We start from the raw sequence: 13,657 nt of genomic DNA, 5'->3' as shown, positions 1-13,657 counted from the left end.
TTTTCTCCATTTAAACTAAGCCTCTCCTCTAGATGCCTGACTCAAAGACCAAAATAGGCATGTTTTTAATTCTAAAGATCTGGATTTATGAACCCATGCAGAAGTTCTAGAAAAGAAAGTGATTTGTAATACCCTATTGCAGATATGTGGTTGACAGGAAAAAAACCTTTCATCTAAGCTGTGGAGGAAGGAGGGTTTTTAGATAGCAGTTTAGAAAAGCAGTATAGACTGTTATAGAATATTTCACTGTTTGCTTGCACAGTAATTCAGAGGAGACTCCTCTTGCTTTAAGGCATCTGCATAATTTCAGATAATAATGGAATCTCAGGTAGTGGTTGATAATGTTAAGCATGCTAGAGATCTATCATAACTGAAATCATGTATCATTATTACATCAAAAACTCCACAACTATTTTAGTAGTTAGTAAGTTTGTTTCTTTGAACCCTGGTGTTAAATTATATTAAAAATAGTTTGTTAAATGTTGCTCTCTGTATTTAAAAAGTAATTACTAGAGCAAATGGATATGAATTGGTCAGGAATAAACACAATTTGGAAGCTTTTAACTACTGGAAAAATGTAATCGGAGTAGACTTTAGCTCTTTTTTTATTCCCTTTCCTAAAAGCTTACTGGATCAGCTTTTAGATGTTACCATCAAACTACAGTTTTGAATCTTTAAAATAGAAAGTGATATCTAATTCTTTTAACTGTTTTGAAATGGAAAGTTCAAAATACTAAATACTGTAGTTTCTAAATACAGTATTTCTAAATACTGTAGTTTGGTGTTAGTGCAAAGTGAGTGCATAGAGATTTATTTTAAAGAGTAAGGCTATAGTGCAATAATGAAGACTAGGATTAAGTTACTGATGCAGGCTTTGGTGCAGAGTAGACCCAGACACATTGAACAGCAGTTTCAGAGGAGGCTGTAGTGTTTTCTGTGGGTGTCGTTTTCTTTATGTATGACCCTAACACATGCTAAGACCAACTCTCTAGTTAAAAAGCCTTATTAAGTTGTTGCTGTGGTAATTATATTAACTGCTTATTTGTTTCTTTTAGGCAGCACATGAAAGATTGCACTCTTAGCCGTAAGCAGCTGTTTCAGGATATTCTGTCTTACAATTTAGAGTTGATTGGATGTTCAGAAAAAAGCACGGATGAGGAAATCAGCACTGCCACAGGTTTTTAAGCCTTTTGTTCGATTTGGTGTACACGGATTTCTTTGTGAATGGAATGGCTTTCAGTAAAATCTGTGGGTGCAAGGACTTTGATGTAAAGCAATGTGTAAGATACAGCTATGTGAAATAGTAGGTTTCTATAGTTGACTAATTCATTTGTAGTGGGTAGTTACTTCAGTGTCTTTACAGCAAGAAAAACATAAAAAAAAAAAAAAAGTGTGTTGCTGGGATTTAGGGGACTGGGGAGCTGTGGGCATGGGATCTTTCCTTCTCCCTTTCCTGGCTTCTTTTGGCAGCTGCTGGACTGGTCTGTTTCAGTGGAGCTGGAATTTTGTTTGAAGTCCATTGCCATATAGGCAAGCTGCTGAGCAGAACTTCTTCAGTTTTTAATTTCTTTGTTCTAGTATGTTAAATATCCATGCCTCTTGAAGCAGTCCTATTTCTTTAGTTCAGTATAGGTTGTGCTGCCTTGCTGTTACATGTCCATTTTCATTTACGTGTTTACCTAAGATACAAATATTCTTGTTTCAGAAAAATATGTTGAAAAACTCTTTGGCGTAAACAGAGACCGTATGTCAGTGGATCAGATGGCGGTTCTTCTGGCCAGCAATGTCAACGAGAGTAAAAATCACAGTAAGTGACTTGGTAGATAAAATACATTGTAAGCTTTAATTAATGTTACGTAAGTAGTGCGATCATTTTGTAAGCCAAGAGTATTTTTTGTTGTTCAGTTTATTTATCTTAGTATTATAAACTCTGCTGATGGTACATGAAAGGCAGCAGAGTATGTTTTAAGGGAATAATATACTTTTGGAGTCTGGCTTGGAAAACTGACTTGCACAATACAATATACAACAGTTTTTAAATAAGTACTGTGCTGCACTGACAGAATGTTTTTATTTAAAATCTTCATTAGTAAGGATGTTTTGATGTTGAATACAGAAAAAGAAAAGGATTTCTACTACTTTGCTTGTTTGCAGCACCTCCATTTACAACATGGAAAGATAAAAGGAAATGGAGACCAAAGTACTGGAGAAAACCTCTGTTGGATAGTAGCAGCAGTGAAGAGGAACAGTTTGGACCTATTAAATATGGTAATCTGGATGTGTGGCTTCCATTAAAAAAGAATATTGAGGGGGGAAATACCCACCAAGCTCTTCCCAACACTTGATTTTTAAAATGGTTCTTAGGAAAACCAATGCTTTTAATAGCTCTCTTGACTTTTCTTGCATGCAAACTTTGTTTTAATAGCTTCTGTTGACTATTTCTTGCATGGAAACTTGATTTTGCATGAATTTTTGCATGAAGTTTGAGCTGAATTTGTCATATTTAAGAGAAAAAAACAATTATTACATATTGCATATTATCATATTACAAATGAGATGGGAAGTTGAGGTGGAATTTCTACTTATCTGTTCTTAAGTGGAACACAAGGAACTATTTCCCTAGAATGTTTCAGCTTTGCCCATAGACTTTGTTTTTATTCTTCTCTGCCAGGATTCTTCAGCAGTAAAACTTCATGCATTTGGTTATCTTAAATTTATACAGGGTTATTATTTGGTGTTGAGGTCAGGAGTTAAAAAAAAGCTGCTGTTAAATGGCATTTGAGACTTGAAAGCTTGCTAAGAGCATCAGTAACCCCACAGTGTTTCACATGTGACTCATGCAAGCTGGAGCTTTAGGATTTGCTAGCAAATCCTGTAAAAAGGATTTTTAGAGACTCAGAAGTGAGATAGATTTTTCTTTGTTGGATGTGTTTGTTTCCACATGCTGCCTAATGTGAACTGCCTTAATTGGTGTCTGTTGGTCAGTGCCTTTTGCTGTTATTTAATACTTGCCTTTGTATTTTAAATATAACCAATTTTCTACAGACAGCACAATTCTAAGTTTTATAGGATGCTGAAATAACCACATTTTATTCAGGTCAATGGCTACACTTGAAACAGATAAATGCTGCCTCTTGTGTGAATTCTAACCTTACTGGTCACTTCTGTTTTGAAAAGAAGCATTTTAATTTTTTTTTTTTTTTTTTTTAATTAGCAGCCCATCCTACAGAACATAAAAAAAGATTTCCAGCTCTTGATGCTGTGGTGACCCCAGATGATGTGCGGTATTTTACAAGTGAGACTGATGACATTTCCAATTTGGAGGCAAGTGTCCAAGAAAACCCCTGTGATGTGCAGCTTTGGATTAAACTTGCATACAAATACTTGAATCAAAATGAAGGGTAAGTCTGCTACATTTTAGATTTGATTTTGTGCTTTACCTATGCTGCAGTGATCAAGTTTCCTTTTTGATGTTAAAGAATTTTCTTCAGTAATGCCACAAATAATATATTGCTTAAAAACAGGTTAAAAAAAATAGATTAGATATCGTACTGCATGCAGTGTAGTATGTGAGTAATAAATTACACCGACAGATTATCTGATTGAGGTAACGGAAATTGGTGGAAAGTAGTGTGGGAGAAATAATTGTTTGAAAAGTGCACACCCTAACGTATTGCTAAGATTACAGTGGCATGTTGTACTTCCAGTGATAAAGTAGTGGACCAATAAACTCAAATCAGTTTCTCCTCTACAGAGTGAATGGTTGGAATGATGTTAGAAATCACTTTCATCAGAAGGTTCTCTTACAAGGACAGTTCTGCTGTATGGTTTTATCCCTGTAGAAATGGTCCAGCTGAGCACTCGATTTCTTATGCTTGTCATTTTTAAACTTTCTCTATTTCTAAGCTTCTCTAGTTTCTGTTCCTTTAAATTATTCTGCAGAGTGCCATGCTTTTATGGGCAATTGGATAATTTCAGTAGGAATTCTGTCATGATGGTTTTGTTCTAGGGATTGTCTTCAATTTTGAGAGTTGAGCTACTGACTTAAACAGCTGCAGCAGGGAGGAAAGGGAATGGCGAGGAGCAGCTCTCTTTAAAAACCTTGTGTAAACTGTGGATAATGGCAAATGTAGCAAAAGATCAGTTTATTTGTATCACAGCTGCCTTGACCACTACTAGAAGGGATGGAACTGGAAAGGCCAGTATCAAAGAAAATACTACCAGCAACTGGCAGGGTGAGAGGAGCCCACTCTGTAAATATAAGTGTATTTGGAAAAAGACCAAGAAAAGAAGGGAGAAAAGCTAATGGAAGACAATGCATCTTTTTCTTAAAAAAGCCACCTCCCCCATCCTTCCCCCCCTCACCTCAGTACTCTGAAGAAACTGAGTGGTTTAGTAAGTGACAGTGGTGATAGGAGGGGTTGGGAAGGCTTCAGACTCCCACATGGTTAACTGTATTAATTTTATTTTGGGACATGTGTTTTTCCTCTCATAAATGTCTATGCAAAGTAACTTCTAAAGATGTTTTTAGAATAAATGTGACCTCAGAAGCTTTCTGTGGTTTTATGGAAGTTTGTTTATGAATTTAAGCTCAGCTCTGTGGTTTGAAATACAGTCCATTATTTGATCTAATCTTTTATTACTTTGCTGGTATGATCTCATGATAGTAATCTCAAAAAGTAAAATCTTCTTTTTTTTTTTTTTTAATGGTTTAGAGGCAGAGAAAGCCTGCATGACATGCCTAGAAACTTGAAATAATGGCTTACATTTCATGACTGTAGAAAGTAAATTATATATGTAACAAAAATATTCTAACTTACTTTACTGATTTTTTTGAAATTTCTACTTCATTTTTTAAGTCTGTCTGTTGTAAATGTCTTTATATGATTGCAGCTTGAGATCTGCTTACAGATGAATCTTAACACATTTTAAATAAAATTGAACTCAACTCATTTGAATTGGCACTTTTCACAGAAAGCTTTTTTTTTTTTCATACACTGCAATTGCACCTAATAACCTTTATGGATGAAAACTTACTGAAATGGAAACTTTCATAGTAAAGGACAGCACATGTTAAAAAATGCTGTGTCACTTCCATTCTAATTCTAAGTAATTTTCATTTTTGGTATTGTGTAAGTCCTAATACTAGCACAGCTGATATGAGTGCTTTTTTAATTTTTACAGCTCATCGTCTGAGTGTTTAGATTCTACTCTAAATGTTTTGGCTCGAGCCCTTGAAAACAACAAGGAAAATCCTGAAATTTGGTGTCATTACCTCAGACTCTTCTCAAAAAGAGGAACCAAGGAGGAGATACAGGAAATGTGTGAAACAGCAGTGGAATATGCTCCCTCTTATCAAATCTGGTGGACAGTAAGTAAAAAAAAAAAAGTATATACAAAATGTTCACATCTGACAAGGAAGGTGTGAAATGAAAAACACTATAGTTTTTACACTCAGAAGTTGGTCAGAAAATGAAGCAACTGAAAGTTCTATTTGCAGGATATGTGTAGAAATCTTGCTTCCTCAGGCAGTAAAAGTTACTTAAGATATTATGTTCCTTACATTTTATTACTTAAGCTTGCAAAATTTAACTTTGACTTCAGTATTTAAATGGTATTTTGAGGCTTAATATGGAAATTTGATGAGGGGGGGAAATATGGTTCATAAGGTGGGGAAAGACATTATCCAAAGTTTGCGATTCATGTGATTCTGAACTTTAACATAGGTGCTTTACTAGTATTCTGATCATTGTCATTATTAATATGAATTATTTCTCTCTAGTTTTTGAATTTAGAGAATTCCTTTGATGGAAAAGACTACGTTTGTGGGAGAATGCTGCAGTTCCTGATGGATTTGGCAAGGAGAGAAGAAAATACAAATCTTGTGTCCTTTCAGCTGCTGGAGACTCTGCTGTATAGGGTTCACTTAAGCCTGTTCACAGGAAGACATCAGAATGCTCTTGTTCTGCTGCAGGTAACTTCCAGGGAACCACCCCAGGAACTGTCTGTATACCTGTGACCCTGATAGTGTCAACTTTAGAAGAACTGTTTGTTCCTTTGTTTGGCAAAGGAATTCTAGACACTTCTGTTTTGAGATATGATGCCTTTGTAAAATTTGGGTGTACCTTTGGAGTTTTGGATACCTGTTCTGCTTTGCTTGTGTAGCTACTGGCCTGGACCAATACATCCCAAAAATTCTTAGGGAATTACTTTACTACTTGATTTCTGGCAAGCTGTAGCATACTTGTGCTCTGAAGGGCCTGTAAGTAGTGTATTGCCTCAGGTACTCAAATGTTTATTGCCACAGAAATTATCAAACTGGTAGTTCTTGGGGAAAAAACATAGTATGATGTTATCTAACAGTATTGCCCTGCTCCAAAATTTGAAGGCTGTTAAATCAGACTTTTTTGGTCTCATGAACTGCAAAGTCCTGGAGTTACCTCAGACTTTTATTGTGACTGTAGAAAGAGGGTTAGGTCACTGTTACTTTTCTCTAGACAATAGAAGTGGTAGATGGTGAGACATGGAGAGCTGCCGTCACCTCCTGCTGCAAGTGGAAGCTACTGTAGTTTCACTTGCAGTTTTTTTGGTTCTTGCCAGCAGGTGGCACCTGTTGCTTGCTACAGGCCAAAACGTTTTTCTCAGTTGTGTAGTTTAAGGCCCAAATGCTTTTTTTCTAGCTCAAATTTAAATAAAAGTGTGATGCTTGCTGCAAAAGCTATTCTGAACACAGAAGTACTGATAAATGTAACTCTGAACATGTGACTAAATGAACAAAGAGGAGGTAGAAAAAAACCTCAGTTGGATCTAAGTTGGATCTAAGCAACTCTAGTATATATGGGGGGATAACGTGCTGTTTTCCCTTCTTTCCCCAAAGCATCATCACAAAACCAAACTTTTCTTAAATTTTCATCTGAAATGTGTAGTTCAAAAGAATGTCTTTGGGAGAGATTATTTAATCATGTTTAACAGAAGATAATTTCTAAGTAAGCTCTACTTCAGAGTAAGTAGCAATGTGTCTGAAAACTTCAAAGCAAATTTTCTCAAGTGAATATTTTGAAGGGTGTTTTTGAAACTTCAGTTTTCGCCTACTAGAGGACAAGTGACCTGCTGAATTTTGCCTAAAATTTTTAAGTCCTTTCATTCCCTTCAAAGTGTGTTCTTTGGTACTGCATTTCTCCAGAAAATGTTGATGCATCATGAGCCATGAGATTCTGTTCTGTTTTAGGAGCGATTATTTCTAAACTTTGTCTAACTGTGTGCTCTAATCATTTTATGTGGGATCCGCTAATTTAACTGGACTATTATAGTTTGCATATGACTGGTAGGGAAATTTGAAGCAGTATCCTTGGTTTTGGTAGTGCTTCCAACACATTTTTTTAAACAGCGAGTCTAGTGATGGTGCTGTTTTTCCTGTAGATAGTTGTAATTGCAGTAGATAGCTTTAACTTAGTAGCTGTAGAACTATGAACCAAACAAAAAAAAACAATGAACAAACAAAAAAACCCCACCAAAACCCAGTAAGATACAGCAAGCTGAATCCAACTTGGAGATGAGTTGTCTATAGACAACGCAATACAATAGCATATTCTTTCTATGCAAGTGAAACCAGTTGTCCAAGATAGAGGCAGAAAAATGGAACACGTCTTGAGATGTATGTTTTCAAGGTCTATCTCTGTCCTCTTTTCAAAATAACCATCTTCTACATTACTTCTAAATCTGTTACTTGAAATTATGCATATGAATTAAATAGTCACACGTTCACATAAGCCAAATAGTCATGACTGATGCAAAGTGTTAGTTCCTGTCTTTTCTGTGAAAAGGATTTGAGAATATTAAAACTTAGTCATCCTGATTCCTTTTCTTGTTCTTAGATCTTAAAGATTTTGTGATTGAAATATATTTCTTTTAATCTTTACAGAATGCTTTAAAATCAGCAAATGAAAAGATAATATCAGAACACCTTACTGTAAGTGACCGTTGCTTGGCTTGGCTGGCTTACATACATCTAACTGAATTTGGCATTCTCCCAGTCAAGCTCTATGATCCAGCAAATGTCAATCCTTCAAGGATCATGAACAAAGAACCATTTTTAATACCATGGCAAACAGTTCACGATGTGAAGACCGATCCTGATACGCTGTTAGCTATGTTTGAAGGTAAGATGAAGGAGGTAGACTACTTAATACATTACTTATTTCTTATAAATCAAGAAATACTATCCAACTTTTGGAATGTCAAGGCAGTGCAATACGACTGTTAAACCATTGGGATTAATCCAGTGAACATTTCATCTTGATTTGAACAGAGTCCATGTTCTCAAGTACTTCACACATGCACTGAGATTTTCATCTGTGGTTCAAAGCTGTAGCTTTTTCTCTGAACTATGATACTCTATCAAGATAAAGACCAGTGTCTTGTGACAGTATGACGTTGCTAGCTTTCTTTGGCTTTTCTTGGGCAAGCATAAAGCAAAGCTTCTTTTACCCTCCATCTCCTTAATGGCATGTGTCTATTAAAAGTTACTTTCCTGGGAAGTGTTTCCTTAGAAAAGGGAGAGCAATGCATGGGTTTGTCTTCATTCAGAGTTTATTTAAGCTGAATAATGTTTGTAAGGATGTAAAATGAAGGTAGTAAAAGAAATTGAATTCTTGACTTGTGCTGCCAGAGGTAGACTTTATAATAGCATTGTGTAGATGTCTGTACTTGGTGTGTTAGCCAGCAGCAATGCTGAACTGCCTCTGAGATGCTGCAGGTCGTAATGCATTGTGGAGATGCTCAAGGGTAGTCTGAGTAGCCCAGCTGTGGGAGGGGAACTTTTTATTATGCTGAGACAAAAAATACTATCCTAGAATAGCTTTTGTCTCAATAGCTTTCATCAGCTGTGCTGGAAATTCTGGAACATAGTTTTGAACATAGTGATGCACTGTTATCTGTAATAGGACTTTAACGTGCAGTGGGTGGATGTTTCCTGTTTTCTAATGAATGAGAGATGAAACTTCTGAAAGACTTTTGTCTTCACACTGTGGTAATAAGTGTTAAGGAAGTCTATCCAAAGATGGTCATCTTCATTTTTTTAAAGTAATTTGCCAAAGCAGCACTCTCAGAAATATCTTTCCAGACGTGTATATTTTCATTATGTTTAATGATACTTTTTTATTATGTTAGATTGGGGTCTGAAGGCTTCATTTTATGCTTTTGTTTTGAAGATGCGGTCAAAACATGTAATGATGGCAGCCTTGAGGCCGATAAAAGAATAGCTATCTGCTTTCCTCTCTACAGAAACATGATAGCTTTGCTGAAACTTCTTGAAAGGTAAGTTGTTTCAAGGTACTTTTAATTGGAGTACTCAACGCTACTTTGTTGAAAACTTAACTTTGCTTTTCTTTAAGGTGGGAGTCTGCTGCAGAACTTTGTACATCTTTATTGGAGCAGTGCCCTAACAACTGTCAGCTCTTGGAGAGTTTGGCCACCTTGTATCTGCAGATGGAGCAGTGTGACGATGCCTACAAAGTGTGGATTGAAGCTTTTGAGAAGAATCCTCAGAATGCAGAAATTTTTTATCAGTTGTGTAAATTCCTTGTTTCACAGGTAGTACTCCACTCAAACTCATTTTGTTGACCTGCTGGCTTTATAAAGCTTGGGGTTTGTGTTGTTTCAGATGCCAAACTGATTAAACTTCATGGTGATTTTGCAATGTCTAGTACATTTTTGTACAGATGGGCAAAAATAGAACTGTCAAGATCAGTGATGTGATTGAAGATAAAGGAATTACATAAAATCATAAATGTGTAGTTCAGATTTTTCTATTCCAGTGTTAATATCCTTAAGAAAGAATAATAGACATTAACAGTAAACCCTGTAATACATTTTCAGTTTTTTTCTGCTAGCTGTTGACTGACCCAGTTAGACTTCATTCTTGATAGAATGAAGACAATGGAGCATTGCAGAGATACACACTGCTTGCTACTTATTGTGCTTAAATTGTTACTGTCATTTTCAGGTTGGTACCTGATTTTAATTTTTTTTATTTTTAAAAAAATCCCAAAACAGGGGAAGTCAAGCAGTATTCTTCCACTGTTGCAAGATTTTGTGGCAGCTTTCTTTGAGAATGCATGTCAGGAGCATGGTCCCATGGATCTCTTAAGGTAATTTAGAATATTTTTTTCTGTGTAAGATTTGGTAATATTGGTGTTTTCTTGAAAAACAAGACAATCTAGAATTTTTAAACTGTTGTTGTGCATATACACTATACTGTAAAACCACAAGGATTTCAAGATGAAACCAACAATGAGTTTTATGGCTGGATTTGGGGAGTGGAAGTCTATCATATATATGCAAAGTTGGTTTGGTTTTGGTTTCTATCTGTCACCTCTTCCCCTGTTTTCCCTGCCAAGCTAGGAGCCTAAAACTGCATATTTGAAGTACTGTATTTAGGCACTTGTGAAAGAGCTCAGTCTAGAGACCCAGCGTGCTATTAATCAGCAGATGATTGCTGAAGATGCACAGGTTCCTCTTTAGCCTGCAGATTTTCCACTTGAATTTTAGCACCTGTTTGAGAGACTTATTGAAGTTTTGAAATATGCAAGTTCCATATAGTCAAAGTGGATGCCTCTGAAGGCCCTCAGAGGAAGACCTTCTATGCGAAAGCTTATGCAAATGAGGGTTTGAAATGTTTTTATCTCCAGGTTAGGTGTTAGGTCTTATTCCTGCTTACATTTGTTGACATTAAATTTAGTACTGGCAATGCAGTTTGGCTGGCTGTACGTAGAGGATTCTGCCTCACTTGATGTATTTTACGTGGGGAGGGGGAAATTGAGATATAAAGCAATGTTTAACTTTGTACGTAATGAGGGAGTAAATGTTTTTTGTATTAACTATTTCTATATTTCTGCATAATGCTTTCTGTATAAGTTGTATCTTGGTAGAGTTAAACTGAAATCTAGGAAAAGTGCATCTTTTTGTAATATGTCCCTTGAACTGGATTGTGCAACTAAATGTGACATCCGTGTAAGACTCTTCCATGGTTTTGTCTTGTAGATACCTCTTGAATTTTCCAATGCCAATTGACTTTACATCACCCCTCTATAAAGAACATCTTACAGATGATGTTGTAAACCAGCAAATCCCATATCTCTGGCAGATCTACTGGTGAGAGTTTCTAAAGTATTTGAGAAACAGCTACTGAGTCTGAGTAAATTGCATTTTCAAAAGCAGAACATTCATTATTTGCCTAAGGGTGTATCACTTTGGGTTCTTTCAATAAATGATTTGCCAGTCCTTAGAGGACCAACCTGCCTGCTGAGCAACAGAGACAATTTTATGGAACCATGGATTGCACATCAGCTTAAATTCCCCACTTGAGAGAAATCTTTCAGAAATTTTGCCCTGTGGGAACAGTAACAGGTGTATTAATATCACAAAATTAGTTTTTTGTTCTTTTACTTGTGGTTTAGGTTTCTACTTCTAATAGTGTTCTTCCTTCTGGCTTTTCAGTCTCCCTTTTATTTTACAATAGTTTTCCCCATTGCTTAACTTTGTTTAGCCTTGGTCTCCCCACCTTCCTTCACCCATTGTTTCAGCTGTCTCTGGAGCTACTATCCACAGACTGTAGAAGTTGGAACTAGCCACAGACCTAGCAAAGTCACCTTTTCCTCTGCAAGAGATTGCAAAGGTGACAGATCGTTGTCATGTATACCTCACAGTCTTTTGTTTCTTCCATCATTCTTTTTGATAGTAGCAATAACCAGGGTTGGCAAGCACCAAAGTATTAGCCATCTGTAACCTAAATTAGTATAACTGTGGTCACTTAGGCTGTTTAAGAAGTTTAACCACTTTACGCTCCGGGTTTGTCAGTCTTCACAAGCAGCTATTTGGCTTTTCAGACAAATAAAAGGGGAAAGATGATAATGTTTCAGATACTGAGTGAGGACGACTCGGAACTCCTTCAGCACTGTTGCATATAGTTTTTAACTTACAAACAGGTAAAATGTATGGTTTTCAAGGAAATCTTTATATAAGGTTTATGTTAAATCATCTTAGTATTTTCTTTTTATATTTTCCATTAATACAAATTCAGTTATTTTTTTAAGAAAATATCTCTTCACCAGTTCAATTTTAAGTTTTTTACTTACACAGTAGAAACATTGTTAGGAAGGCACTTAAGGTCACTGCTTAGTCATTAGGGACCTTAACTTTAAGCTTAGGTGCTCCTGTGTTTTGGCACCTGCTTCTATGAGGAAAGTTTGTGCTCTTGAAGTAAATGCCTGTACTAATTTCAGAACTAATGGAGTATTTCTGTGGTTGAGTTTTGCTAAAGTGCGTGCCTAGGTATTTGGGCTTGTGTGTCTCTTTCCTTTTTTCAGGTACAGAAGACAAAAGTTCATTTTTACCAGGTGAAAATAGACTGAAATCAGCAATGCTTCAAAAGCTCAAGGAACAATGCTATACTTAAGAAGATCATTGTGTGTGTGTGTGTACACATTCATGTGTGTGCACATACACGTAACATGATTTTTTTAGAAAGAGTAACAAATTGGTGATTTACTTTGTAGTTCTTGGGGAAAGTGGGAGTAGAGTCGAGCACTCTGGCTGTGTGACCCTAGTCAGGAGGGTTCTATAGCAAGGCTGCAACATCAGCCCTATCTTCTTTTGCGTTTCTATAGTCTTCTTCATGAGTTTTGCTTTTCCTCTTATGACTTACTGAAAGCCTTACCTTTTTCCATTGTTACTTTACACTTTGAAGTAAGGATTGTTCATTGAATCTTGGTAAAAAAAATTGTCTACTTCTATCTTTGGTGAGGTCCTATATATTCGTCTGACCATATGTTTCTTTGAGGAAATGTGGAACAAGATTAAGGGGTTTGTGTGGCTTTTTTTTTACTGTTCCTGTCAGGTTTTTTATTTTATGACCTGATTGGCCTACTTTTACCCCAGATGTCTAGTAGTATTTCTTTAAGAACACTGATTTTGTTGCCACAGTCTGATACCACTTCTCAAGTAGTCTTAATCCATTGTTGCAGTTTATTGTTGTGGAACTTTCAAAATGGAAATTTGTCTGCATTCTGTAGCAGTCAGAGCATCTTATTTAAAAGGATTAGTGAAAGGGTATTTTACAGGAGTAGAAGACAATACTTAGTTTCAACTTAAATTAAATATTGCTTTTTAAACTGTGGTTTCTGTATTATTCCTTACTATCTGCAGTTGAGACTTACCCGTTTTAATAAGCTGACTGATAAATTAGTCCATGATGTTGCTAAACTGAAAACATTTTTTTTTGCATCTCAGAATGGAAAGTTCTTCATTGTTTCCTGCTCCTAATGTGTAAGAACATGCATTGTTTGTGACAACACTTTTTAATTTTTAATATAAACAGTTTGTGCCAGTCTCTTCATGCGAGTGTTGGTGAAGCACTGGATGCTTATGAAGCAGCTCTGGGGGCAGTGATGCAGCAGGAAACTGTTCAGAACATCTGGCTGGAGTAAGTTCTTAAGGGAGGAAAGTAAATTAATCTCAAAACTATTAAGTGAAGGCTATCAGAACTGTGTTCTCTTTTTTTTTTTTCTTCCAGTTACCTTGTTTTTATCAATAGCAAAGTTGTTGGATCCAACAACAAAGTTCAAGAATTCAAGCTTTTTACTGACCTAGTGAACAGATG

General features: G+C 36.1%; 1 protein-coding gene across 1 annotated transcript in view; it reads left to right on the top strand.

Annotated features, from left to right (window-relative positions):
• Nucleotides 1–13,657, top strand: part of ZFC3H1 (zinc finger, C3H1-type containing) — a 42,652-nt gene that overhangs the window by 22,955 nt on the left and 6,040 nt on the right. Inside the window, exons 18-30 of the mRNA XM_008945599.1 lie at nucleotides 1,056–1,177; nucleotides 1,706–1,807; nucleotides 2,155–2,268; nucleotides 3,215–3,401; nucleotides 5,185–5,371; nucleotides 5,783–5,974; nucleotides 7,922–8,159; nucleotides 9,210–9,315; nucleotides 9,393–9,591; nucleotides 10,054–10,148; nucleotides 11,041–11,151; nucleotides 13,376–13,480; nucleotides 13,571–13,657. Of these exons, the coding sequence (XP_008943847.1) occupies nucleotides 1,056–1,177; nucleotides 1,706–1,807; nucleotides 2,155–2,268; nucleotides 3,215–3,401; nucleotides 5,185–5,371; nucleotides 5,783–5,974; nucleotides 7,922–8,159; nucleotides 9,210–9,315; nucleotides 9,393–9,591; nucleotides 10,054–10,148; nucleotides 11,041–11,151; nucleotides 13,376–13,480; nucleotides 13,571–13,657 (1,845 nt within the window). The remainder of the gene's footprint in view (nucleotides 1–1,055; nucleotides 1,178–1,705; nucleotides 1,808–2,154; nucleotides 2,269–3,214; nucleotides 3,402–5,184; nucleotides 5,372–5,782; nucleotides 5,975–7,921; nucleotides 8,160–9,209; nucleotides 9,316–9,392; nucleotides 9,592–10,053; nucleotides 10,149–11,040; nucleotides 11,152–13,375; nucleotides 13,481–13,570) is intronic.

Source organism: Merops nubicus, unplaced genomic scaffold (assembly GCF_000691845.1).
Source record: "Merops nubicus isolate BGI_N331 unplaced genomic scaffold, ASM69184v1 scaffold10858, whole genome shotgun sequence".
Lineage (NCBI taxonomy): Eukaryota > Metazoa > Chordata > Aves > Coraciiformes > Meropidae > Merops > Merops nubicus.
The sequence above is the reverse complement of the archived record's forward strand: the minus strand, read 5'-3'. Positions and strand labels throughout refer to the sequence as shown.